At 36.7% G+C, this 27,850-nt stretch overlaps 1 protein-coding gene across 3 annotated transcripts in view; it reads left to right on the top strand.

Moving 5' to 3' along the window:
- The window catches only part of MALRD1 (MAM and LDL receptor class A domain containing 1), a 763,597-nt gene that overhangs the window by 272,976 nt on the left and 462,771 nt on the right, over positions 1-27,850 (top strand). For all 3 annotated transcript variants that reach the window (XM_047742658.1, XM_047742656.1, XM_047742657.1), the window contains 3 exons: positions 8,994-9,150; positions 19,316-19,426; positions 23,025-23,238. In XM_047742658.1, coding sequence (XP_047598614.1) covers positions 8,994-9,150; positions 19,316-19,426; positions 23,025-23,238 — 482 coding nt within the window. The remainder of the gene's footprint in view (positions 1-8,993; positions 9,151-19,315; positions 19,427-23,024; positions 23,239-27,850) is intronic.

Below are 27,850 nucleotides of genomic sequence, written 5' to 3'. Positions count from 1 at the left end.
GGCAAATTATTTAATTTTCCTTATCTGTGAAGTAGTAGTGGTTATGACTGCATCTTCTCAGCTTTGCTACAAATATTGAATGACAAACTTATTATTAATACTCTCTAAATAAAAGGTTACAATTTAAAAACCGATCTAAAAACCTCAAATACTTTTTTTCATCTCAGAAACCAGTATTTTTTTTTTTTTTGGCTTAAAATCTATTTTACAAAGAATATAATTAATGAGCCTTTAAATTTTCTGTTTTGAAATCAGAAAATAAATAAATACAACTACATTGTGTAATTCAACTTTGAAATTTATCCACTGTTATGTATGTGTGTGTGTGTGTGTGTGTGTGTGTGTGTAAATTCTTGCCTCACAAAGATTTTCTGCAGTGAATGTCATACTATATTGAAACAGGAACTGTGGGGCCTCCTAATTAAAATAGTTGGCTTTGATACATGTGATATTGACTTTGAGTTGGGAAAACCCCAGGTGTTGTATAAAATTTCAGCAAATGTTGTGCATGACTTCATTTTTATTTCATGAAACTAGGAAAGAGAAGTCCAAAAACACTTTGCTAAAATTTGTAAGTCCCCCCCCTTTTTTTTTTTAAATTGAGATGACTTGCACTTGTAAAGGAGAATTTTGATATAGAAAATCAAGAATTCTCTAACACTTTTATTTAGTCTTCAGCAAGAGATTCAGGAAATATTTGTTGAGTACCAGTGAGTTTAAGCCACTTTGCAAGGTTTTCTGGATTCACAGGGTGATGTAGATAAGTGAGTTAAAATCTGTTCCTTGGTATGTATAGAAACTGTGGGGGAATAAAACTTTATAATCAGTGAATTAAAATGTAATGTGAAGAATACATCTAAGAAGTTATGTATAAATGTTAGGAAAGTTTTAGGTGAGGGGGGGTAATTTTGAATCAAGGACTTTAGAGCCTAGGAATCTAAGGAGGCTTGGAAATAAGAGTATATATGATATAAGTTGTGGAGGAAAAATCAAAGTAGTATAGAGGACAGACTAAGAGCAGAGGTTGTTAAGTGTGCTCAGGAGAAGGACAGATACAAGGGAGACAAAGAAAAGAAAGTGCCTTATGTATTCAAGTCATTACATGAACATTACAATAGTTATAAATCTGGGTGTCTGAGTAAAGTAATATGTGAAAGTTGATGCCAGATATTTTTATGGAAAGTTATTCCTATGATCCCAATGAATGGAGACTTTATGCATAAAAGAGTGGTGAGCAAAGTATGGTCTATGGGCCAATTCTGGCCTGAGGCCTGTTTTTGTAAATACAGTTTTATTGGAATATGGCTCTAACCATTCATTTAAGCAGTCCATCGATGCTTTTATCCTACAAAGACAGAAGTTTAATAGTTGTAACAGAGATCTTATGGCACACAAAACCTAAAATATTTACTATATGGCCCTCACAAAAAATAAAAATCAGACATAGTTATGTATGTGTGTTATGTATCAGTGCAGTATAAAATGTACCATTAGTTACAAATACATGATGATATAAAGAGCTTGCACCAGAATGCAAATTAATTCACTGTTTCCTTTATCTAGAAGGCCGTGCTCTGAAAAAAGTTATGTCAGCTGATCTGGACACCATGGGTAGTGAATAGATTTGTATTTTACTGAAGTTTTTTTATTGTAGCATAATGGTGTATAGTTTAGTTCAAGGGTCTTTGACTCAGTAAAGATGTATTGAATTTTTTTCAAGATTTATTTATTTCATTTTATATTATTTTATTTTAAAAAGATTTTATTTTTTTGTTATTTGTTAAAGATTTATTTATTTGTTTGACACAGAGAGAGAGATGACAAATAGGCAGAGAGGCAGGCAGAGAGAGGGAAGCAGGCTCCCTGCCGAGCGGAGAGCCCAATACAGGGCTCGATCCCAGGACCCTGAGACCATGACCTGAGCCGAAGGCACAAGCTTAACTTTCTGACCCACCCAGGTGCCCCAGATTTATTTATTTTAGAGAAATTGTGTGAGCGGGCAGAATCCTTACTGAATGTGGAGCCTGACTTCGTGCTCAATCCCATGACCTTGGAATTATGACGTGAGCCTAAACTAAGAGTCAGATGCTTAACCTACTGAGCCAGGTTCCCCTGTATTGAAGATTTCTAAGCAGGATGGCAGGATCAGATGTGTATTTGTGAAAGGACTAATAACTTGAAATAGAATCCCTCTTTTTTTTTTTTTTTTTTTTTTGGTCTCTTCTGCATCACCAAAGCATACTGTAGACGGCATGTGTGGTGTGTTTTGGAGTCAGAACCTTGGGGATGCAGCTAGTAAGATTTGATGCTCAAGAGCTAAAATTCCTTTTCCCTTAATTTGTATTCGGAAAATCGCACACAGGAGCACTGATTGGTATGGTTGCTTAAGAAGCCTGCTACAGCAGTTGGGGGGTCAGTGGGGGAGCAGTAAGTTTCACATAAGAATTGTTCATTACAGATAGTAGCATAATGATATGGGAACCAGTAGAATCATTGTATTGTTGAACACTTTATATTTTCTGCTACACATGAAGCTAATAAAGTTCATGACCACTTTTACTAGATCGTATCTCATCAGGTATGTTAAAAATGCCTGTAATATCATGACAAATTAAAGGATATTTTTAAGCCCCCCAAATAAGCCTAGAGAATATGTGCCTGATGTTAGAGACGTACAGGGTCAAAGGTCAGTTTGTTCTAACTCAAAAATATTTTGATTTGTCCATCTAAGTGTATTTTTTTCTTACTAATTTAATTAGAGGGAATACCCAGGAGATTCTCAAATAAGAGGATAAAGGGCAATATTTTAATTGCTTACTTTATGAAATGTTAAGACTTGCAGAAACTGATTTTCCTATGAGGCCTGGGAGACTTTCCTTAAAATAGCATGCACTGTAAAAGACATCTCTCTTTTTTTTTTTTTTTTAAGATTTTATTTATTTATTTGACAGAGATCACAAGTAGGCAGAGAGGCATGTGGGGTTGGGGTGGGGAAGCAGGCTCTCCGCTGAGCTGAGAGCCTGATGCGGGGCTTGATCCCAGGACGCTGGGATCATGACCTGAGTGAAGCCAGAGGCTTTGACCCACTGAGCCACCCAGGCACCCCCCCAAAAGATCTCTTTTTATAATCACTATTTTTAATGACTTTTACATCATCACCTGGTATCTTTACTTTTGCAACTCCTGGGTGTACAACACTCCTTCAGGTGTTACAACACTTTCTATGTGGTTAATGATATGTTTTATTAGAAAATAGATATATCTATACAAAGTTCTGCTTCGTACCTCAAATGTGAAAAGACCATTTGAAGGCTGGTGGAGAGATGCTGATATTTTGTGGGTGACAGCATTGTCAGGTGTGATCATTACTGCTTTGCTCATTCCAGGAGGCGAGTTGATTTCCTTTGCAGGTACATGCTTGAATAATCTCATCCTAGACACAGGCAAGGGTTTGTGTAATTTGTCATTTTTCCATTAGGCATCATACATGTAGTCATCATGTGCCCACAATTAATGTACGTAAGATTGGTGACTGATGGAGGTACTGCTCCACCAGCACTGTGTTCATAGTAGGATGTAAAAACACAAATGCAGTTTTGTTGCTTGTAGTGTTCAAATTGATCTCCTGGTATGAGTATCTCCTTTTTTCTTCTTGAAGGTGGGGAGTATTACAGGGGTATATAATTATAAGATATTGTTTTAGTATTTTATATTTGCATTCGAATTTTAACGGATGGTATTGATTCAGGAAAGTTAAACATGCATGGTTTTTCAGTGCATAGTTTCTGGGGAAATTAATCCAGAGACTTCCAGTGGAAGAACTTTGATTAGATGCTTTTATCATTGCCAGAATTGTGACTTTTAGTCAGTTAATTCCTCCACGGTTTCCTGTTGGGTTTGTTTTGTCTTTTCTTATGTTGTTTTTCTCCCCTCAGTGTGAGACACATTTATCAACTTTTCATGAATAATTTCATCTGAATCCATAGTTCTATCACTCCTTTAGTCTTTTTATTTCTACATATGTTTTACTAATTTTAATCATTTATTTTGTGTATTGAGTAGTTTTTGAGTTTCTATGAACCAGGTACTGCTTTGAAAACAAAATAGAGCCCTACACACACACACACACACACACACACACAATACACACACACACACACACAATATACACACCCAACACACACACACACCCACACACACCCCCACACGGTTGAACATCCTGCATAGTCCATGGTACTTAGCAAACAGTCAGTAAATATTATATTCATTAAATGCGATACATATGTTTTCCTCCAATTTGCTAATGATGATTCAGTGATGACTTTGATCATCATTTCAGTATCTTTGATAGAAATCCTTGATTTGGATATAGTCCATTTTAAACACTTTCCCTCATGGTTAGCAATTTTTGTATATTATTAAAACTTTCTCACTTTCACATCATGACGTTTTTATTAGATCATCTTAGAGAATCTTTACTGTTTGACCTTTTACACTCCAGGTGCCATCTACCCGGAATTTATTATTTTTGAAGGCTGTGAAATAAGGGCAGGTTTTGTTTTTTTCCCCCACATTGCTACCTAATTTATTCAGTACACATTGAAGAGATTGTCCTTCCTTTAGTGCTCTGAAGAACCAAACTTTTCATAAGTCAGGTGTGCACATATATATATGAATGAGTGTTAGGACTATTCCATCCATTTATCTGGTCCATTTGCCTGTCTTTACTCCAGTATCTCTGTGTCTTGATTATTCCACCTTTATAATGAATACATCTGTCAATAAATTCTCTAACTTTGTTCTCCTTTACATTAAAATTGGCTATTCTTTGTCTTTGGATTTCCATATGAAGCTTAATATCTGCTTGCCAATCTGGGAAAAAATATCTGTAGAAATTGTGCTAGATCTCAGTGAATCTATAAATCAGTGAATCAGTTATATATTTCTGTTCTTGATATCCCTAGGATCCTGGGATATTAAGCACACAAGGAACAAAGCTAGAAGTGCTTAGGTATTGAGACATTAATTCAAATTAATTTAATAATCCTGTCTCTTAACAAATGATCTTTACTCATACCCTCTGTGGTTTGTAGGACACTAAACTCTTTATTCCATTAGCAGCAACTAATGACATAAACATAACCACAAATCACAACTGTCCTTTATTAAATATATAAGATAGGCCAGGTAATGTTATAGATGTTCCTTTATTTTCTTTCTAATTCTTTTTAAAAAATATTTTATTTGTTTATTATTTGAGAGAGAGATTGAGAGAATGAGTTGGAGGAATAGCAGAGGGAGAAGCAGACCCCCTATGGAACAGGGAGCCCAGTGTAGGATTCGATCCCAGAATCCTGGGATCATGACCTGAGCCACTGGCAGATGCTCAGTGACTGAGCCACCCAGGCACCCTTTATTTCTAATTCTTAAGACGTTATATGGAACATTTCATAAATGAAGAAACTAATATAAGAGGTTAACTAACCTGCCTAATGTTGTCCACTTTGTAAATGATGAGGTCAGAGACCAACCCCTGTTGTATGCTTTGCCCACAGTCCCATTCCTGGGGCCTCCAGCAGGCAAAACTGCAGAGACTGATGATAAATATGTGGGGGTTGAATGAATATTTACATGTTTTTCTCCATTGATTTGCTATTAGTGATTCACATTTCTTTCCTGAAGAAAAATGATGAAACTTTCAAGATAAAAATGGTTTTAATAAGTAGCAAATTTACATTCTATAGTATCTAGCATAATACTTAAGCGAGAAAGTGGTAAGAAATCTAATTAATCAAAATGCGTGAAAATGCCCAAACTGTGGGGAATCACCTCTTCATTTAATACTTCAGAAGACTGTGTGTTACCTAGCTGTCTTTAATGTTTTATTATTTCTTTTTGGAATTGATATTTAAAGTGGGGGCATCAACTCTGTCTTTTATGGCAAGATTATATTGATATTCAGTTGTTTTCATCCCACCTTTTCCTCTTTGATTCAGACGTAGGAGAAAAAGACACACTTTAAAAATTATCTACCAGCTTATTAAAATATTAACAATATTTAAAAAAAACTGACCTAAATTAGTAGAGATTAAACTTGAACCTTGAAAACCTTTTAAACTTCTAAGTAGAACCCCAGGCCAGTTTCCTATTTTACATGCTTAATTTTATATATATATTTTTCTTCTTTATGTGCCTCTTCTAAAAGTATTCAGTTCTTTAGAGTCCTTTTTTACACACATGAAAATATGATTTCACTCACACGTGGAATCTAAAGAATGAATGAACAGAAAACCAAGCTGACTTAAATACAGAGAACAAACTGGTGGTTTCTAGAGGGGAAGTAGATGGGGGGGATAGGCAAAATCAATTGAGAGGTACAAGCTTTAAATTTCCAGTTATAAAGTAAGTCAGTCACAAAGATGAAAGGTACAGCATAGGGAATATTGTCAGTAATGTTGTAATAATATATGGTGACAAATGGTGACTACACTTATCATGGTGAGCGCTGAGTAATGTTAGAATTGTCAAGTCAATATGTGATTCATCTGAAACTAATAACATTGTCAGTTACACTTCAGTAAAAAAATTAAATGTTGAAAAAAAAAAGCCATACAAGCTGACATTATTAGCAATATTATAAAAAACAAAACAAAGAAAAAGCACACAACCAAGTAATTACAGATTAGAACTGGTAATTTCAGCCTTTTACATAATTTGTACACATTGTACCAACTGATACATGGATTGTAAATCAAAATAGTAGAGTAATTCTTTCTTTCTCTCCCTCTCTCTCGCTCCTTTTTTTTTTTTTTTTTGCTTCTTTGATGCCATCAAATAACTTTATTCACACAAACATCCCTGAATTTACAAAGCCTCAGTCATTCATCCACACTAGGGGGATCCACAGTGTTCAAGGAGCTTAAATATAACGTATCACGCCAATCCAAGAAACCCATGTACAAAAATATTCATATAAAGCTGTTCACACGTAGGTCCTGGATTACCAGCTTCTGCTTAAAAAAAGAAAATAAAGAAAAATGGATTTATTATCTAGTATTTGAAACTCACTTTGTTCCTAGGCTAAAGGCTCCTTGCCCCTGAGTTGACCATACACAAATGTTAAATCATTGCAAGCTGCTTTTCTGCTTAGGGCTCCTAGGGCACAAAAGATTTCTTTAAAACATTCCTTAATCAACTCCCTTCCGCCTGTGGGCTCTCATGGAAAAAGATGTGGACGCATCTGGCAACCAGTGGCAGTGGATTCACTTCTGGAAGCTTATGTTAACCAACCCTCAAGTCCTACTTCCTGGTTTCCCCTCTGAAGACCTCTCTCTAGACTGGAACACCCCGTCCTCCAAGACTAGCAGGCAGGATCAGAGATGGGTTTGGCATCCCCAAAACTATGTCTCAGCTCATTGTGGGAGGATGGCCAAGTTCCTAGGTGACTGTCTAGGGGCCACCAGACAGACCAAAGGCAGGGAAAGGAATCAGGGGAGAGTAATAACCCAACACCCACCAGTGCCCCCCCGTATACGTGGGGGGTGCAGGCGCAAGCAGGATCAAAGGTGAGTGGTGCACGTGATGGACGGCCTGGAAACACAGGCAGCGGGGAGCAAGCACGAGTGAGGGGTGAGGCAGTGAGTGAGGGGTCCCCTCCTTAGGCTGTAGAGGCGGAACTCTTGCTGTTCCAAGTTTCCAAAAGATACTCTGATGCTGAAACTCAGGCCTCCAGGCTATTAGGATCTGTTTTCTAAAAAAAAAGTAAGCTGCAACAGCATAAAGATTAACACAGTGCTCTTTACCTTTCCTTAGAAAAAAGACTCAAGCAAAAATAATCTTAGTGCTCCAAACCCTGACTTTCTAGGAGAGAGCTGACAGGTCAAGGAGCTGAGAACCTTGGAGGAAGGGACTGATAGAAGCGGGGAGTGCCCAGGCCCAAGGCTTTGAGGAAGGTGGTGAGTGGTCTTTGTACCACAGGATCAGGGAGCAGAGGGAGTGCAGGGCATATGGTCCTTGTCCTTGCCATCTTTGTTCATTTGCTCTGGGACACCCCACTGGCAGTGCCGGAAAGGAGACCAGGGCCTGGCTGAGAGGTCAGATGTCCACATGTTGGGCATCTTTCTTCTCCACCTCCAACACAGTCCTCCTTCCTTCCGTCCTTCCCACCTTCCTCCCTCCCTTCCTTCTTTTTATATTTTTAAAAGATTTTATTTATTTATTTGACAGAGAGAATACAAGCAGGCAGAGCAGTAGGCATAGGGAGAGGGAGAAGCAGGCTCCCCACAAACCAGGGAGCCTGATGCGGGGCTCGATCCCATGACCCTGGGATCACGACCTGAGCTGGAGGCAGACGCTTAACCGACTGAGCCACCCAGCTGCCCTCAACGTGGTATTTCTTTCTTTTTTTTTTTTTTTTAAAGATTTTATTTATTTGACAGAGAGAGATCACAAGTAGATGGAGAGGCAGGCAGAGAGAGAGAGAGAGGGAAGCAGGCTTCTCGCCAAGCAGAGAGCCCGATGTGGGACTCGATCCCAGGACCCTGAGATTATGACCCGAGCCGAAGGCAGCGGCCCAACCCACTGAGCCACCCAGGCGCCCCCTCAACATGGTATTTCTTAAGTAAACATTGGATTTACTCAGAAAAGCAGCCATGGTGGGCAAACCCTGTCTGGGCAGGAGGACAGAATTTCTGTTCTCCTGTCCCAGTGCCTCTGGGGTGAGATGAGGCTAAGGCCTGTGACCTTTGTCCCCAGCCCCCAGAAACTGATCAGATGGAGTTAGTCTTGAACGAACCAACTGTGGCATCCTCCTGGCTACAAGAAAAAAGCAGTAGATTAGTTCTGCTGAAGATTGTGAATCATCATTATGCTATAAAACATTATTATGCTTCTAGGAAAACTTAAAGAATCATAAAACATGTCAGGTGATGAACTGTATTATATTTATGATTTTCTTCTTTTTGTAAATCTGATACACACTGTATTTTCTGCAGAAATACCACAGATGGCTGGTACCTGTATGCTGATAGCTCAAATGGAAAATTTGGTGACATGGCTGATCTACTCACTCCTGTTATTTCACGCACGGGACCAAGGTGCACCCTGTTGTTCTGGACTCATATGAATGGTGTCACAGTGGGTTCTCTCCAGGTACTCCTTAGGCAATTGCACTAAATTTTCTCTATAAAAATTCATACTGTACAATTTAGTGTTATTAAAATATAGTCTGCAAATAGATGAGAATGGGTAATTATCAACACCTTACTAGTTTCAGTATGGTATGGATTTAAAAAAATAGTCTTACTAGCAGAATTAGACCTGAATGGCCAGTAGGCTGTTTTTACCTTCATTTTATGGTTATTATCTTTATTCTGAGGTTACAGCTTGTGTAGTACAGTTTTGTACTTGAAAATGTTTCATGTAGTTGTAGCAACAGCGTTCTGAGAATACCAGTGTTCTAAGAACAGTGCAAATGGGTCTTACACGCTTTGGGGACCTTTGAATGTGCATTCTTCTGCCCATGGTGCTGCGGCTGCATTTTCTAATTGTCTTTTTCCAGCTGTTTCTTGGTTAGAAGAATTAAACTATTTCAGAATTACTGTTTAAACTATTTCAGACTGTTTTTAAGAATTTCACAGAGAACCTCAATATAACTTCCACCCAGAGTTCCTATTTTTTTGCTCATTGTTCCAGACCATCTTTTATAGGAAAAATTCCAGACAGGATCGTGTATCATACCTAGTTATTTCTTCCTACGTGTCTTTTGAATTAGAATGATTCCTTAATCTTCTCTAGGCTTTTATGATCTTGATAATTTAAAATATTATACTCTGATATGTAGAATCCACTCAATTTAGTTCTCTTCGGTGTTAATCCTCTATATACAAGTTATATATATCATATATATTTATATATATTATTTTTTATATATTTTATGTATATTTGCTGTAGTATCACCAAAACTGTTTTTTTTTTAATTGCATCCCATTGGTAGTATATGATATATATAGGTCTTACTACTTGTTCTCTTTGTTATCAATAAATATTTGTGAAGAGATACTTTGATAGTATGTAAAATCCTGTTCTCAAGTCAATGTTACTTGGTAGTTTTGCTTCCTTTAATATTTTTCACTGGATTAATTTTACTCTGATGATTCTTAATTGTGATTTTTTTAACTGCATATTCTGTTTACATCTGTTGGTTGGTTTCTGTTTATAAAACCACTATCACCACCAGGACCCAGAAAATTACCTCTCCATTTATGGATTTATATCAGTGTGGATTCATGGATCCTTTTCTGTTCAATTTGTTATCATCTATTATTTTTGTTATTTTTCATTGATTCTTAAATTTGTCCCAGATTTACTCTTAGGAGACCTTTTAAGCTGACTCCTATGTCTCTTTGACAATCCCATCAGTCTTGAAGCAGTTTCTTTTTTTTCTGTCCAAGAAGACATTCCAGACTCATGCTATTTTTATGTTGTTCCATCCCTGGAGTTAACTTTTTCCAGGGGTCCTGATTTCTTTTAGAAGACCAAGTTTATATAGGCAAACCCGAGAGAGAGGTTTCTGGAGTCTCAGTGCAGATGCCTAGGTCCTTTTTTCCCATCTTGGACATGCCTTATACAATATATGAGGTTTTAAGTCATATGTATAGATGCATCATTTACACAGACAAGCCAACTCAGTTGTAAAACATCTCCATTTGTACTATTCATACCCCTAGGTAGCATTTTCCAGGAAGCCATGTCTGAAAGACCAATCCGAAAATTCTAGAATCATTTACTGTGGCAGTTTTAGACCAGGAAATCTTGCTAAGCGCAGGCAAAGCAAAGGCTCTTCCCCTTGTCAAGTACCATTAATTGTTAGTGAAGAAGTCTATGTTTAGCATATTTACAAAAAGATTACAGGTAGGTTACCTACTTTCCGCCCCCCCCATATAGAAGAAATAGACTGAAGTCTAGCTGCTTAACCACTTCTTCCCCTGATACCTTTGATTATATTTTAGTATTAGGTGCTGTATCTCCTCATTTTATTACTCTCTTATTCTAAGATTTTCCTGGCTATATTAAATTTTATTTTTCCAATATGTTTAGATAAAACATATTTTTAAAATGCTGTTAGTTTTTTTTTTTTTTTTTACCTTGAAAATATATTTACTTACCAGTTTGGAAGAATTACCTTCTTTATTATAGGTGAGATTCCCTTACCAATAAATGATTTAGAAGTAAACTTGTTGTATATAAGTATGCATGCATGTTTGATAATCTAAAATATCCACTAGTCTTATGGATTAAAGTTATACCTTTCATTTGTTTTACATTGATTTTTTTAATTAATTAATTTTTATTTTTTATAAACATGTAATATATTTTTATCCCTGGGGGTACAGGTCTGTGAATCGCCAGGTTTACACACTTCACAGCACTCACCATAGCACATACCCTCCCCAATGTCCATAACCCCACCCCTCCCAACCCCCTCCCGCATCAACCCTCAGTTTGTTTTGTGAGATTAAGAGTCACTTATGGTTTATCTCCTCCCAATCCCATCTTGTGTCATTTAATCGTCTCCTACCCCCTCAACCCCCCTGTTGCATCTCCTCCCCTCAATCAGGGAGGTAATATTATAGTTGTCTTTCTGCCGACTGACTTATTTCGCTAAGCATGATACCCTCTAGTTCCATCCACGTCGTCGCAATGGCAAGATTTCATTTCTTTGATGGCTGCATAGTATTCCATTGTGTAAATATACCACATCTTCTTTATCCATTCATCTGTTGATGGACATCTAGGTTCTTTCCACAGTTTGACTATTGTAGACATTGCTGCTATAAACATTCGGGTGCACGTGCCCCTTCGGATCACTACGTTTGTATCTTTAGAGTAAATACCCAGTAGTGCAATGCTGGGTCATAGGGTAGTTCTATTTTCAACATTTTGAGGAACCTCCATGCTGTTTCCAGAGTGGTTGCACCAGCTGCATTCCCACCACAGTGTAGGAGGGTTCCCCTTTCTCCGCATCCTCGCCAGCATCTGTCATTTCCTGACTTGTTAATTTTAGCCATTCTGACTGTGTGAAAGGTGATATCTCATTGTGGTTTTGATTTGTATTTCCCTGATGCCGAGTGATATGGAGCACTTTTTTCATGTGTCTGTTGGCCATCTGGATGTCTTCTTTGCAGAAATGTCTGTTCATGTCTTCTGCCCATTTCTTGATTGGATTATTTGTTCTTTGGGGTGTTGAGTTTGCTAAGTTCTTTATAGATTTGGACACTAGCCCTTTATCTGATATTGTCCGTTTGCAAATATCTTCTCCCATTCTGTCCGTTGTCTTTTGGTTTTGTTCACTGTTTCCTTTGCTGTGCAAAAGCTTTTGGATCTTGATAAAATCCCAATAGTTCATTTTTGCCCTTGCTTCCCTTGCCTTTGGCGATGTTCCTAGGAAGATTGTTGCTGCGCTGAGGTCGAGGAGGTTGCTGCCTGTGTTCTCCTCGAGGATTTTGATAGATTACCTTTCTCACATAGAGATCCTTCATTCCATTTTGAGTCTATTTTCGTGTGTGGTGTAGGAAATGATCCAATTTCATTTTTCTGCATGTGGCTGTCCAATTTCCCATCACCATTTATTGAAGAGGCTGTCTTTTTTCCATTGGACATTCTTTCCTGCTTTGTCGAAGATTAGTTGACCATAGAGTTGAGGGTCTATTTCTGGGCTCTCTATTTACTGTTCCATTGATCTATGCGTCTGTTTTTGTGCCAGTACCATGCTTGTCTTGATGATGACAGCTTTGTAATAGAGCTTGAAGTCCGAAATTGTGATGCCACCAACTTTGGCTTTCTTTTTTCAACATTCCTTTGGCTATTCGAGGTCTTTCTGGTTCCATATGAATTTTAGGATTATTTGTTCCATTTCTTTGAAAAAAAATGATGGTACTTTTGATAGGAATTGCATTAAATGTATAGATTGCTTTAGGTAGCATAGACATTTTCACAATAGTTCTTCCAATCCAGGAGCATGGAACATTTTTTCCATTTGTTTGTGTCTTCCTCAATTTCTTTCATGAGTACTTTATAGGTTTCTGTGTATAGATTCTTAGTCTCTTTGGTTAGGTTTATTCCTAGGTATCTTATAGTTTTGGGTGCAATTGTAAATGGGATGGACTCCTTAATTTCTCTTCTTCTGTCTTGTTGTTGGTGTAGAGAGATGCAAGTGGATTTCTGTGCCTTGGAGTTTTATATCCTGACACTTTACTGAATTCCGTACAAGTTCTAAGCAGTTTGGAGTGGGAGGCTTTTGGGTGTTTCCAACATAAAGTATTCATATGCGAGAGTGATAGGTTGACCTTCTTCTGTGCCAATTTGGATGCCTTTAATTTCCTTTTGTTGTCTGATTGGCCTGAGGCTAGGACTTTCTAGTACTATGTTGAATAGCAGTGGGGGAAAACGTACATCCCTGGCCGTGGTCCTGACCTTAGTGGAAAAGCTTTCAGTTCTTCGCCATTGACAATGATTTGCCGTTGGTTTTTCAATAGATGGCTTTGATAATATTGAGGTATGTGCCAGGTATCCTACACTTTGAAGAGTTTTGTTCAGGAAGGGATGCTGGAACTTTGTCAATGCTTTTTCAGCATCTATAAGAGTATCATATGGTTCTTGTTCTTTCTTTTATTAATGTGTTGTATCACTGATTGTTTGCGGATGTTGAACCACGCCTTGCAGCCCTGTAATAAATCCCACTTTGTCGTGTGATTAATCCTTTTAATGTTCTGTGTTGAATCCTATTGCTAGTATTTTGGAGAGAATTTTTGCATCTGTATTCATCAAGATATTGGTCTGTAGTTCTCTTTTTTGATGGGAGTCTTGTCTGGTTTGGATCAAGGTGACTGCTGGCCTCATAAAATTAGTTTGGAAGTTTTCCTTCCATTTCTATTTTTTGGAACAGGTTTCAGGAGAATAGAATTAGTTCTTCTTTAAAGTGTTTGGTAAATTCCCCTGGGAAGCCGTCTGGCCCTGGGCTTTTGTTTGTTTGGAGATTTTGATGACTGTTTCAATCTCCTTACTGTTATGGATCTGTTCAGGTTTTCTATTTCTTCCTGGTTCAGTTGTGGTAGTTTTAATAGTCTCCTAGGAATGCATCCAGTTTCTTCCAGATTGTCAAATTTGTTGGCGTAGAGTTGCTCATAGTATGTTCTTATAATTGGTCTGTATTTCTTTGGTGTTCGTTGTGATCTCTCCTCTTTCATTCATGATTTTATTCATTTGGGTCCTCTCTCTTTTCTTTTGATAAGTCTGGCCAGGGGTTTATCAATCTTATTAATTCGTTCAAAGAACCAGCTCCTAGTTTTGTTGATTTGTTCTATTGTTTTTTTTGGTTTCTATTTCATGATTTCTGCTCTGATCTTTATGATTTCTCTTCTCCTGCTGGGTTAGGGTTTCTTTCTTGTTCTTTTCTCCAGCTCCTTTAGGTGTAGGTTAGGTTGTGTACCTGAGACCTTTCTTGTTTCTTGAGAAAGGCTTGTACCGCTATGTATTTTCCTCTCAGGACTGTCCTTTGTTGTGTCCCACAGATTCTGAACCGTTGTGTTTCATTATTCATTGTTTCCATGAATTTTTTTCAATTCTTCTTTAATTTCCTGGTTGACACCATTCATTCTTTAGAAGGATGCTGTTTAGTCTCCATGTATTTGGGTCTTTCCAAATTTCCTCTTGTGATTGAGTTTCTAGAGCTTCAGAGCATTGTGGGTCTGAAAATATGCAGGATGATCCCCATCTTTTGATACTGGTTGAGACCTGATATAGGACTGAGGATGTGATCTATTCTGGAGAATGTTCCATGTGCACTAGAGAAGAATGGTATTCTGTTGCTTTGGGATGAAATGTTCTGAATATATCTGTCCATCTGGTCCAGTGTGTCATTTAAGGCCTTTATTTCCTTGTTGATCTTTTTGCTTGGATGATCTGTCCATTTCAGTGAGGGGAGTGTTAAGTCTCCTACTATTAATGTATTATTATAGATGTGTTTCTTTGATTTTGTTATTAATTGGTTTATATAGTTGGCTGCTCCCATGTTAGGGGCATACATATTTAAAATTGTTAGAATCTTCTAGTTGGACAGATCCTTTGAGGAATGATATAGTGTCCTTCCCATCCTATTATAGTCTTTGGCTTAAAATATAATTGATCTGATATAATGATTGCCACTCTGCTTTCTTCTGATGTCCATTAGCATGGTAAATTCTTTTCCACCCCCTCACTTTAAATCTGGAGATGTCTTCGGGTTAAAATGAGTTTCTTGTAGGCAACATATAGATGGGTTTTGTTTTTTTTATCCATTCTGATACCCTGTGTCTTTTGATTGGGGGCATTTAGCCCCATTAACATTCAGGGTAACTATTGAGAGATATGAATTAGTGCCATTGTATTGCCTGTAAGGAGACGGTTACTGTAGTATTGTCTCTGTTCCTTTCTGATCTACTACTTTAGGGTCTCTCTTTGCTTAGAGGACCCCTTTCAATATTTTCCTGTAGAGCTTGTTTGGTGCTTGCAAATTCTTTCAGTTTTTGTTTGTCCTGGAAGCTTTTTATCTCTCCTTCTATTTTCAATGATATCCTAGCTGGATATAGTATTCTTGCTGCATGTTTTCTCGTTTAGTGCTCCGAATATATCATGCCAGCTCTTTCTGGCCTGCCAGGTCTCTGTGGATAAGTCTGCTGCCAATCTAATATTTTTTACCATTGTACGTTACAGACTTCTTTTCCCGGGCTGCTTTCAGGATCTTCTCTTTTGTCACTAAGAACTTGTAAATTTTACTATTAGCGTGTGTGGACCTATTCTTATTGATCTTGAGGGGGGTTCTCTGAACCTCCTGGATTTTGATGTTTGTTCCCTTTGCCATATTGGGGAAATTCTCTCCAGTAATTCTCTCCAATATACCTTCTGCTCCCCTCTCTCTTTCTTCTTCTTCTGGAATCCCAATTATTCTAATGTTGTTTCGTCTTATGGTGTCACTTATCTCTCAAATTCTCCCCTCATGGTCCAATATCTGTTTGTCCCTCTTTTGCTCAGCTTCTTTATTCTCTGTCATTTTGGTCTTCTATATCGCTAATTCTTTCTTTCTGCCTCATTTATCCTAGCAGTGAGACCTCTATTTTTTGTTTGCACCTCATTAATAGCTTTTTTGATTTCAACTTGGTTAGATTTTAGTTCTTTTATTTCTCCAGAAGGGCTTTTATATCTCCCAAGAGGGTTTCTCTGATATCTTCTATGCCTTTTTCGAGCCCGGCTAGAACTTTGAGAATCGTCATTCTGAACTCTAGATCTGACATATTACCCAGTCTGTATTGATTAGGTCCCTAGTCTTTGGTACTGCCTCTTGTTCTTTTTTTTGTGGTGGAATTTTTCCACGTTGTCATTTTGTCCCAGATTAAGAGTATATGAAGGAGCAAGTAAAATACTAAAAGGGTGGCAACAACCCCAGGAAAATATGCTTTAACCAATCAGAAGAGCATCCCAAATCGTGAGTGGGGAGAAAAGGGGATAAAATAGGTTTAGAAAGAAAAAAAAGAAGAAGAAGAAGAAGCAATTAAAAAAAGAAAATGAGGGGCGCCTGGGTGGCTCAGTGGGTTAAGCCGCTGCCTTCGGCTCAGGTCATGATCTCTGGGTCCTGGGATCGAGTCCCACATCGGGCTCTCTGCTCGGCGGGGACCCTGCTTCCCCCTCTCTCTCTCTCTCTGCCTGCCTCTCTGGCACTTGTGATCTCTCTCTCGGTCAAATAAATAAATAAATCTTTAAAAAAAAAAAAGAAATGAATAAAGAAAAATATAAAAAAGAAAAAAATATATATTAGATAAAATAGTTAAAAAACATGAAGGGTAAAAGTTAAAACAAATTGCAGAAGAGAGAAAAAAAATTGAAAAAGAAAAATAATTAATAACTGCAAGACTAAAGAATCATGGGGAGAAAGCCATGAGTTCCGTGCTCTGCTTTCTCCTCCTCTGGAATTCCGCTGCTCTCCTTGGTATTGAAACTGCACTCCTTGGTTGGTGAACTTTTGCCTGGCTGAGTTTCTTGTGAGCTCTGGGGGAAGGGGCCTGTTGTAGTGATTCTCAAGTGTCTTTGCCCAGGCGGAGTTGCACCGCCCTACCCAGGGCCGGTCTGAGTCATCCGCTCGGGTTTGCTTTCGGGAGCTTTGTTCCCTGAGCGCTTTCTGTAGAGTTCTGGAGGGCAGGAAATGAAGATGCGGCCTCCCAGTCTCAGGCCCAGAGGAGCCGAGAACCCGGAGAGCCGAGAGCCCGGGGCCCCACTCCTCAGTGCGCCCTCAGAGAACAGCGCCCAATACTCCTGTCACCCTGTCCTCCGGCCGCAGCTCCGAGCTGACCGAGCCCTGCGACCGGTTTCAGGTAACCCCGAATGAGAGATCACTCTCGGCTCTGATCTGTAGCCGGCTTCCCCCGCTCTAATACCTGCGAGCTCTGGGACACTCAGACACCCCCGATCTTCTTCTGTACCCTGCGGACCTGAGGCCACGCTGACCCCGTGTGGGCTTCACCCCGGTTAAGCCTCTGGAGCGATGTCCCTCAGCGGAACAGACTTCTAAAAGTCCTGCTTTTGTGCTCGTTGCTATGCCGCTTGCTGGGAGCCGGCCCCTCCCCCCGTGGTCTATCTTCCCGTCGCTTTGGATTCACTTCTCCGCCAGTCATACCTTTCAGAAAGTGGTTGATTTTCTGTTTCTAAAGTTGCTGTTCTTCCTCTCTTCGATCTCTCGTTGGATTTGTAGGTGTTTGCAATCTTTAGATAAGCTATCTAGCTGATCTCCCGCTACCTGAAGTAGTCTCGCCTGCTACTTCTCCGCCTCTTGACTCCTGATTTTTGTTTTTTTAATGGTTTTTGGCAAACAATACAGCTTACTGCAGGGGTTTCGTCAGAAAAATAAGATTATTTAACTGGTATATTTTGTAGTTAAGATTAATTATCTGAAATATACTTTCCTTTTTTCAGTTTTGTGTTAGGTGAAAAATTATAAAATATTAAAATGTTAAAAGTATCAATAACTAAAATAACTAAATGATTATAACTAATAAATATATATAAATATAAATATAATAATATAAACAAATAACTAAAATGGTATGCATGTGATCCTTATTTTTGTGCATGAACACAATTTTATTAGGCCATTTGTATTTAGAATGGTTTTCATACAAAGATCTATTTCCCATCCTTTTTTAAAGTATTTTTGAAGTATTCATAAAAATTATTTTTTTGAAATTAATTTTTGACCTTGATAGCCTGTTGTTTTAACTTAAATTATATAGACCGAAACTATGGTATTATTTTTGTTAGCCCCATATTACTTAGAGATTCTAAAGGGTCTAGAAACTCTATTTCTATAAAATTAATAGTTTGAATGTTCTTATACTCCAATAAAATATAGCTGTTTCAATTTAATTGAGAGGAAGGAGATAATGAAGCCATTAAAAGTTACCTTCACTTTCAGAAATCAAAACCTTTCAGAAACCCATTACCAGAATTATTCTTTCGGTTGTACACATTGTATTTTTAAAAAGTAATGTTGTGAAATCCTTAATAATCCAACTAAGTCTGTTACTTTTAAAAGGTAGAGTTCTGCTTTCTTTCCTGTTCTCTTCAGTTACTCTCTTTTTGGTTTATTCTGTATATTCTAAAAGGAGAGCCAGGATAATTTTGTCTGCTGAGGCTAATCCGAATTTTCTTTAAGAGCAAGGATACAGTACTGATGAGAATGCTCTTGGGTGGGGAGCTCTTACCATCACAGATGGGTAAGCACTCACTCATATCATCCAGGTATGCTGTTAAAATTGAATGGATTCCTATTTTAACACACTGTCCCCACTGAACCCAAGAGCATGAGGAAGGGAAATCATCCTCAAAAACAAAAACAAAAAACCAAAGCCTAAAACCGTTTTAGTAAGTAGTAAGTGCTTTTCATTTAGACTCCATGACCATTATTTAATTTATAAAATTCCAGTTACTTATGTCAGTTGTTTTTTTTTTAAAGCCAATGTACTTAAGAGTTAATGAGATCATGTCTAGACCCTTCGGACTTGACTGATAGATACTCATGTATACCTTTATTACAGAAAGCTCTTGAGGGATCCTGGAGACACATTGCTATGTAGAAAACAAAGACATGTGATGAAAACTGTCCCCACTTTTCTCTAAGGAACTTCATGGTGATATTAAAATTTTAAAAACTCACTGGGCAAATTTTAAATGTTTAAAATTTTATCAATACAGAATAGTTTAACACCTCTTACTCGATTTATCTCTTTAGGTACTCAGCAAGAAAGACAATGTTACTTCTAAATTGTGGGCTCAAAGAGGTCAGCAAGGTGCACAGTGGAAGAAAGTAGAAGTGTTTCTAGGCATTCAGTCACATATACAGGTTGGTAAGCCAAGTAGTTGTGGGGTGACGAGGGAGTGTTTTCATTTTCTTTTTCTTTAATCCTACTTTATTTCCTCCACTCCTAGCTTTTTTTCCCTCCCATTCCTGATATGTTATATGAACGCTTACCACTCTATATCATTTCCATAAGGAATTTAACAGTTCCAGATGTCCTAATTTCTCCCAATCAGACAACCATGTTCTAGGACTTTGTAATTTTAATGCCAACTATGCTGCACTTTCCAATCAGCCTCCTCGTACAAAGAACACCTCCCTTGATTTTACAGATATAATCTCAGAGACTGCAGAGTAATTATGTTACTCTATTTCAAAGCTAATTAAAAAGATAGACTTTTGAAGCACATTGTATTGTTGAACCTTGTTAGAGGTAATAGATTTACCTAATTAAAAAATATTTGGGGGTGGCACGAAATTATATAATGCTCTATTTGTCTTCATGTAGATTACAATAATATTAGGAGAATATGACTTATTCCTATCTATAAATTTAAAATAAGAAGTAGTATGTGTGCTAAAATTGAAGGTAATTACATGCCAAGATAATTGGTGTGTATTTTGTTTCTTATGGGTTATCAAGAAAATAAGAGCTGATGGATGTGTGTGTGTGTGTGTGCGTGTGGTGTGTGCATGTATTTGGCAGAAGGGGATTTTCTTGGAAGATGAGGCTTAGCTATTAAAATTGTAAAGATTTGAATCAGGAGAGTGAGAATCCAGAGGCATTTATGCTGGGGAACATTTTCTTAGTCTTAATTGCATAGGGCTTAATTTCATGAGTTTAGAACTACTTATCTCTAGATAGAAGATATATCTTGGCTAATTATCGCATTTCTAGTCCTCTGTATATAGTAGCCTCTTCTGCTGTGCACAGTCAGTAACTATATATATTCATGGGCTGTGTGAGAGATCAGCCCCTCTCCATTCCAGTGGAAACACCGAACAGCTACTTCTGTGTAAAGGCATTAATACAGCACTGTCCCCAATTTCTTGGAATGGCAGGTGTGATAAAGTCCGTATGTTTTTGGCCTCTCACTGGAGTCCTGTTTTCTTATGGGTCATTTGTAGATAATTTAGGAAATTGATAAGAAATAAGTTCAGCCTGAAGGTGTAATTATTGGACTGTACTTTTATATTGCACAATATGAAATTTATTTTTAAAATGATTCCACCAGTTCATTCCCTAACATCTTTTAATTGAGGGTAGAAGAATCCTCAGCAAGAACATGGAGAAGGTTTTGCTGCTGCTGGACATAGTCTTCTACCCCAGGCAATGAATTCTTAACTAGTTCTGTGCAAGTGGAATATTTGTATAGTAAAATCATATTCAAAATAACATTAGGGGGAATTTCAGCAGGAAGAATCAATTATTAATTAACTTAGCCTTTCTGAAATGTGCTTTCTCATATATTGAAATTTGATTGAAGAGATATACGCCTGTGTTGTTTGAATCTTAAAATTAGATAATAATGGCTTGTGAATATTTGATGTTTTTTGGTGATTCACTCATTCTTTCAATACAGACCTACTAAGCCCCCACTATGTGCAAAGCTCATTACTGTGCACTGGAGATAGACTGATAAGCCAGGCATACTGTCTGTGTTTCTTCCGTTTTTACAGTGTTACCCCTTTCACCTCAGGAAGAGGTGAAACTCTAAACCTTGAGAAAAAGTCAAAGATATGGTTAGAAGTTATATGCAGAATCAACAGTGGGTAGTTTTCAGAGTTTTATTTGGGAGCCCTCAAATGTAAACAGAGTGTTTAATTAAAATAGTTTGATTAACTAGAGCACTTAGTAAGTGCTAAGTACTAGTCTATAAATTTGAAACATTTATTTTAGTTTTTACAGTAATTGTATGATCATTATCCCCTTTTATAGATAGAATACACAATTACCTACACATGAGGGAACTCCTAGTTGTAGACTACAAAATGGCATAGGGAGACTGTCAACAAGGCCAGTTCATTAAGTTCATTAAGTTCATAATCCAAATACTGTGCCATATTACTTTCCAACTTTTCCAGAATAATTGACCCTGCTTTTATTCTACTGAAAAATATATAATTATTTTTTTAAAAAAAGTGTAATCACATTCGGTAGGAAAGTCTATGGAATCTTAACCAACATTTTATGGAGCATTGGGATATAAGCAGGGATTTGATCATTTGGACCTCGCAGGCACCTGAGGGTCCATCTATAGAACTGCACAAGAATAAATTAATAAGGAAACACTTATTATCTGATTCCTTTTTCATAGAACATTGTATCACATATTTAAATGTTTAGAGGCATCCAGAAAATTGAGTACCCTTTTCATTTGTGTAATGGTGTTTCCTTACAAAACACTGGAGTCCTTATTCTTTCTAATTTCACCTCTTCTTAATGACTTCAAACCTCTCAATCAAATTTATATTTCTTTTCCAGCATATCTATTATGAAGAACAGTTTATGTAAATTTGGTATATGAATTTATATGAAAATTGTATTTTTTGTTTTGGTTTTGATAATTTGAGAGGCATGATTTTCAATTCTAAAATCTAATCTTAAAAGGAGAACACAGAGGTTTTCATGGAGACACATGAAAGCATAACACATCCTCAGGAGAAATTGTAATTCTTTTGAGAAAAATGTTTAGATTTGGTCAAAAGGTGTTTGGGAGCTTGAACAATAAATATTTGTATAAAATCACGGAAGTAAATCTGTATTCCTTGTTAACTCATTTTGAATTGTTCTACATTTACTTTAAAAAGTGAATATTTCTTATGTTAATACACAAATACATATTTGGCATGCAGAAAAATTTAATAGAAGCATTCTGAATTAATGTCACTTAGAAATTTGAAACTAAATAATTTGTGACTTCTTGGGTTCTGTGAAACAGTGTTAATTGTTCTTCCAAGCATTGGTAGTGTTACAACTGAAGACAAAATTTCTAAACATTTTAGCAGCTCCTGTTACTAGTTTTAATCATTTCTAATTCATTTGGAGACCATGTTCAGTGGGACCTCCCTGTCAGTGGCACAAATGAGAATTTTGTCAATCACATACATCAAAGGCAAATGAAAATCATTTCCATTCCTAATATGGGGGCAATTTAAAAAAACTCATGGTATTGAGGTTTGATATCTTTCTTTTCACATAGTTGGGGTGGACAGATCTGAGGAGTGGCAACATATTGGTCAAAATAAAGGATGTGGTTGTATCTTTTTTTCTCTTCGTGTGCTTTGTCACCTGATTGACCTCCTTCCTCCCATACAAGGTGCAAGTGAGACCCTAAGAAGGGAGCAGATCTTGTTTTGGATGAGAGAGCTGCAGAAGCAGCACTGGTAGCTTGGTGGCCCCTACTGGTTTTCTTTGCCACCTGTCCTAAAAATCTAGACAAGAGCAGTGCTGTTGCCCCTCCTGCATTTGTGGGATGACCCTCAGGCATCTTGGGTCAGTTTCATGTTGGGGGTAATTTTCTTAGATTCAAACCTGATGTCCTATATTTAAAATTTGCCTCAAATTTTGAATTATTCAACTAAAATTGGATTTCTTTACTTCTTTCCTCTCTTCCTTACCTTTTTTTTTTTTTTTTTAAAGATTGTCTTTAGGGCAAAGCGTGGTATCAGTTACATGGGAGATGTAGCAGTGGACGATATTTCCTTTCAAGATTGTGCCCCCCTACTTAGCCCAGACAGGAAGTGTACTGCTCAAGAATTCACGTGTGCCAACAAGCAATGCATTGCAAAGGACAAGCTGTGTGATTTTGTGAATGACTGCGCTGATAATTCAGATGAGTCTACTTTCATTTGCAGTAAGTGGAAGTGTTCTATTTCCTCCCTTTTCCCTTTGTCTCCTACAACCTTAGCTTGTAAGTAGTGTGTTAGTTGCTGAAACATACAAAGTATGCATAGCCTAGCGGCCAAGGCAGGTAAGGTAATTTACCTATGTAAATACATTTCTTTCTTTCTCTCCATACTTAATTTAGAACTGTAATTCATTTGAAAGTAGTTGGTGGCTTGGTTATGTGTGAGATAATTGGCGATAAATTGAAAAACAGGTGTCTTCAAAGACAAACAGAATGGAAACAGGTATTTTTCATATGAAAGAATGTTTTGGGAAAAAGACAAGCAAAACATCCATCAATGCCAATTCATGCAGGGCTCACTGGCCTCTGTGCTTTGATGCGCTGGAGAGAGTTGTCATTCCTTTGCGTAAATTAAGAGATGTGATAAATGTTAAAAAAAAGAAACCAAAAATATGTACATACCTAGATATTATATTAAACAAAGCAGTCTTCTAAAGGAAATACATATCAGCTATATGATATTATTGTAGGAGATCAACTCATAATAAACAGCACCTATTAAAATATCCTTAGCTAAATGGGCCATGTGTGCTCATTTGGTAAGTCTATAAATTGTGCAACACAGCCTGGTTATTACCTCATTTCATTGCAAATGAGGTGAATACATATTTTTGAAATGAAGGTTGACAAATTATTCTACTTACTAGTAATAATTTCTGAGCAAGAATATTTTAGTTTGAGCCTTTGCTGTTGTTGCTGAACCAAATCTGTGAATATCAGGAACGGTTTCAGTGGAATGAGAGCTCTCATTTATCTAGAGCTTTTAACTTTCAAAGCCATCTCATTTACTAATGTCTGCTGGATCTTCACAGAAGCCCTGAGGGGTGAGTGGGACAGATACTCTTAGTGTATATTGCACAGACAAAGCTGCCAACAGGAGTGCTTAAGATTTTGTCAGAGTTCTTAAGACTGGTATTGACAGAATTGATCCTAGAATCAAGTACTTTATGATTCATTGCTTTGCTCAAGCTACCATACCTCCTCTGTGTAATGCTGAATCTTAACAATATAAAAAAAAGTTGTAGACATAGAAATCCTATTTATATCAAGTAACTGTTCCTTTACTTGTGGATTGTTTCTTACAATATTTCATTATTAGCACGTAGGAACCAAGCAAAAATATTTGGCTAATCTTGAGTTCTGAATTAATATTTATCTTTACCTTATAAATGTTTTCTGCTGCACGTATACTTTCTGCATCAAATGGTTTTTACAATTTCTTCATTGCCATTTTCATTTCAATATCACAGAAATCTATCAAATCTATCAAATAGAGCAGATATTAGGCTTTTGAATTTTATTTCTTATGTTGCCAATCTATCTCTTTCCCCAGATAAAATGTAATGTAATTTTGAAAGTATTGATTTATTTATAGCCAAAGTTTCCCAGAACTCTTTGTATTTAGGTTCTAAATTTGTAAATATTTCTAGGAATGCTTTGTCTGTATTCAGGAAAGGATGCTGATATGCTGACAGAGTCTGAAATGTATAGGAACTTACTGTCGTGGTCATTCTTCCTTTTATGAGCGCAGTAGACACACAGTTACATTAGTTTCGGGTGTACAACATAGTGATTCAGCGGCTCTATACACCATGCTGTGCTCAGCACCAGTGTAGCTGCCTGCCGTCCCACACAGTGCTATTGCAATGCCATCGACTGTAGTCCCAGTGCTGTATTTTTCATCCCCATGACTTACTCAGTCTGTAACAGGAAGTCTGTGTCTCCCAACTGCCCTTCGCCCATCTTGCCCATCCCCCACCCTCTTACCCTCTGGCAACCATCACATAGCTCTCAGTATTTATAGGTTTGGTTCTGCTTTTTGTTTATTTAATTGTTCCATGTTATAGATTCCACATACAAATCATCTGGTATTTGTTGTCTTTCTCTGACTTACTTCACGTAGCATAATACTGATAGTTCTTTTGTATGAAAAATAAAGGTAAAAGTATCATCACACTTTGGAGGAAAAGTTGCACCAGAATGTGTTTTTTGGTGAAGTGATTGCCAAATTACCCTTGTTTAAGGTTTGAGTGAGCTACACATATCAGTAATACTAGAGCAAGAAAGCTGAATTACTTCCAGATATTATATAGAAAAAAGAAAACTTTTTCAGCTCTTAGAACAAATAAACAGCAAGACGTTAGACCTTATAAAAGAGGCCCCATTTTGATACTGGTTCTCCTACATGAGCATGATTATTTATTTATTTATTTGTACATTTTTTTTAGATTGTTATGTTAGTCACTATACAGTACATCATTAGTTTTTGATGTAGTGTTCCAAGATTCATTGTTGATGTATAATTTTTTAAGTAACATTGCTTAAATACTATGTATTTTTAAAAATTTACCTATAATCTCATTTTATAATATTAAACATTTTAAAGTGGCTAACATATGCCATATGCATTATGAGTTGTTATCCTGTGTATACTGTAAACTTTGATGCTCTGATTAGTCCCAGAAGAATAGGAAGGGAAAAAATAATCTTAAAAATTACCATAGCAACTGATTGCAGAAATTTGGGTGACAACCAATCAAAAATCCAGCCTTGAGTTCTGTAGTACTTGGGGTTTTGTTTTTTGTTTTATTTAGAATCCTACGTAAAGTCTGATTGAATATCACAACTCTAAGAAAATTTCTGAAATATCATTAGGTAGAAATACACCACGGAGGAATAGCAGAATGATTTTAAAACTCCTTTTAAGGGAATGGAATATCTCTGATGCAAAGGAAGAGAATAATCTTTTATAAAATAGTAGTACCTGCTGCTTTAATTTTCTATAGATCAGTATAGACTCTGAAAACAAAATCTGGCAGAAAAATTAAAATGTTATTTTTGGCTTTACTATATAAATATCATGTCTAAAATATGGGACATAGTAAACAAGAAGAAAGGAATATGTATGTCTGACAACTCTAAAATCTTATTTGAACATACCTTTGCCAATGATATAGAAGCTTGTTCAGAAAGCATCCATATTTTTTGTTTCAACATATAGTCTAATTAGCATATTTATTGTTCATACATAATTAAGAGTGTCTCAGGCATACTGAAAGTAATTTAATTCTGTTCCATGATTAGTAAGAATGCTGGATATTTACTCAACATAATTAGTAAGGAATCTGAACCTAATGGGCAAAGGTAACACTGTATTTACCATCTGTAGATACCTATTTTTTGAAACATACACAGTATATTTATCAAAAAGAGATTATATTATTGTTAAACATTAAGGAAATTTTTAATGCTTTAAAATGGATTAAAGTGGCACATTATGTCTTTTAATTAGATTGGAAATCAATTAGAAAAAGCTGGAAAATACCTATTGGTTAGGAAAAAACACACTTTTAGTAACCTCTTCCTCCCCTCCAATAAAAAAATTATAGTAAATTAGAAATGTTTTAACTATTAAAAACAATGCACACAAATCTTGTGGGATTTAGCCTAGTGAATACATAGAGAAGAATTTATAGATATTAGAAACTAATATATAGTTTATATTAGTTCATATTAGAAACTAATATAGAAACTTTATATAGAAATCTTATATTAGAAGCTAATTAGCTAATGTGCAATTAATGGAAAAGAACATAGAAAAAAGACAGAGGCTTTGGAAAGGCATAAAATTTTTTTTAAATTAATTTTATTTTTTATAAACATATATTTTTATCCCCAGGGGTACAGGTCTGTGAATCACCAGGTTACACACTTCACAGCACTCACCATAGCATATACCCTCCCCAGTGTCCATAATCCCACCCCTCCTCCCAACCCCCCTCCCCCATCAACCCTCAGTTTGTTTTGTGAGATTAAGAGTCACTTATGGTTTGTCTCCCTCCCAATTCCATCTTGTTTCATTTACTCTTTCTCTACCCCTTAACCCCCATGTTGCATCTCCTATCCCTCATATCAGGGAGATCATATGATAGTTGTGGAAAGACATAAAATTTTAAAACCCCATCAAAGGAGGTGGAGAAAACAGAGCAAATAAATCTAACACATATTTATTGAGAAGTTATATGTTAAGCTGTGTTGGAGACACCTAGTTTATGTCAGTAAGTAAAACAAAAAAAATGGTTTTTCTCATCTTCTGTATTTAAACAAAAAATGTTCTCTCTCTCTCTCCTCCATCTTCCACCTACCCCCACATTTGTCTATAAAATAATTATAGAGTTTTTAAAAGGTGACAAGTGCTATGGGAAAATAAAGAGTAAACTAAGGGAGACCATAAATGGGGGGAGGGCAAATGGTAATGTTAAGGAAATTTGGCTGTCTCTGGTCTGGGACTTAGCTAACACTTGTTATTTATTATTCTTGTTATAATTTCTTTTAAAAAAATATAGCCATTATAGTACATTATAGAGTGGAATCTCATTGTGATTTAGATTTGTCATTCCCTACTGACAGATAATGTTAAGCATCATTTTTTGCACTTAATGGCTATTTGTGTATCTTTTAGGAAAAATGTCTATTGAAATCCTTTTGCTTGTCTTTTTAATGGATTGTTTGTTTTTTGTTGTTGAGGTATAGGAGTAATTTATATATTTTAGATCTT

Source organism: Lutra lutra, chromosome 8, assembly GCF_902655055.1.
Source record: "Lutra lutra chromosome 8, mLutLut1.2, whole genome shotgun sequence".
Classification (NCBI taxonomy): Eukaryota; Metazoa; Chordata; class Mammalia; order Carnivora; family Mustelidae; genus Lutra; species Lutra lutra.
The sequence above is the reverse complement of the archived record's forward strand: the minus strand, read 5'-3'. Positions and strand labels throughout refer to the sequence as shown.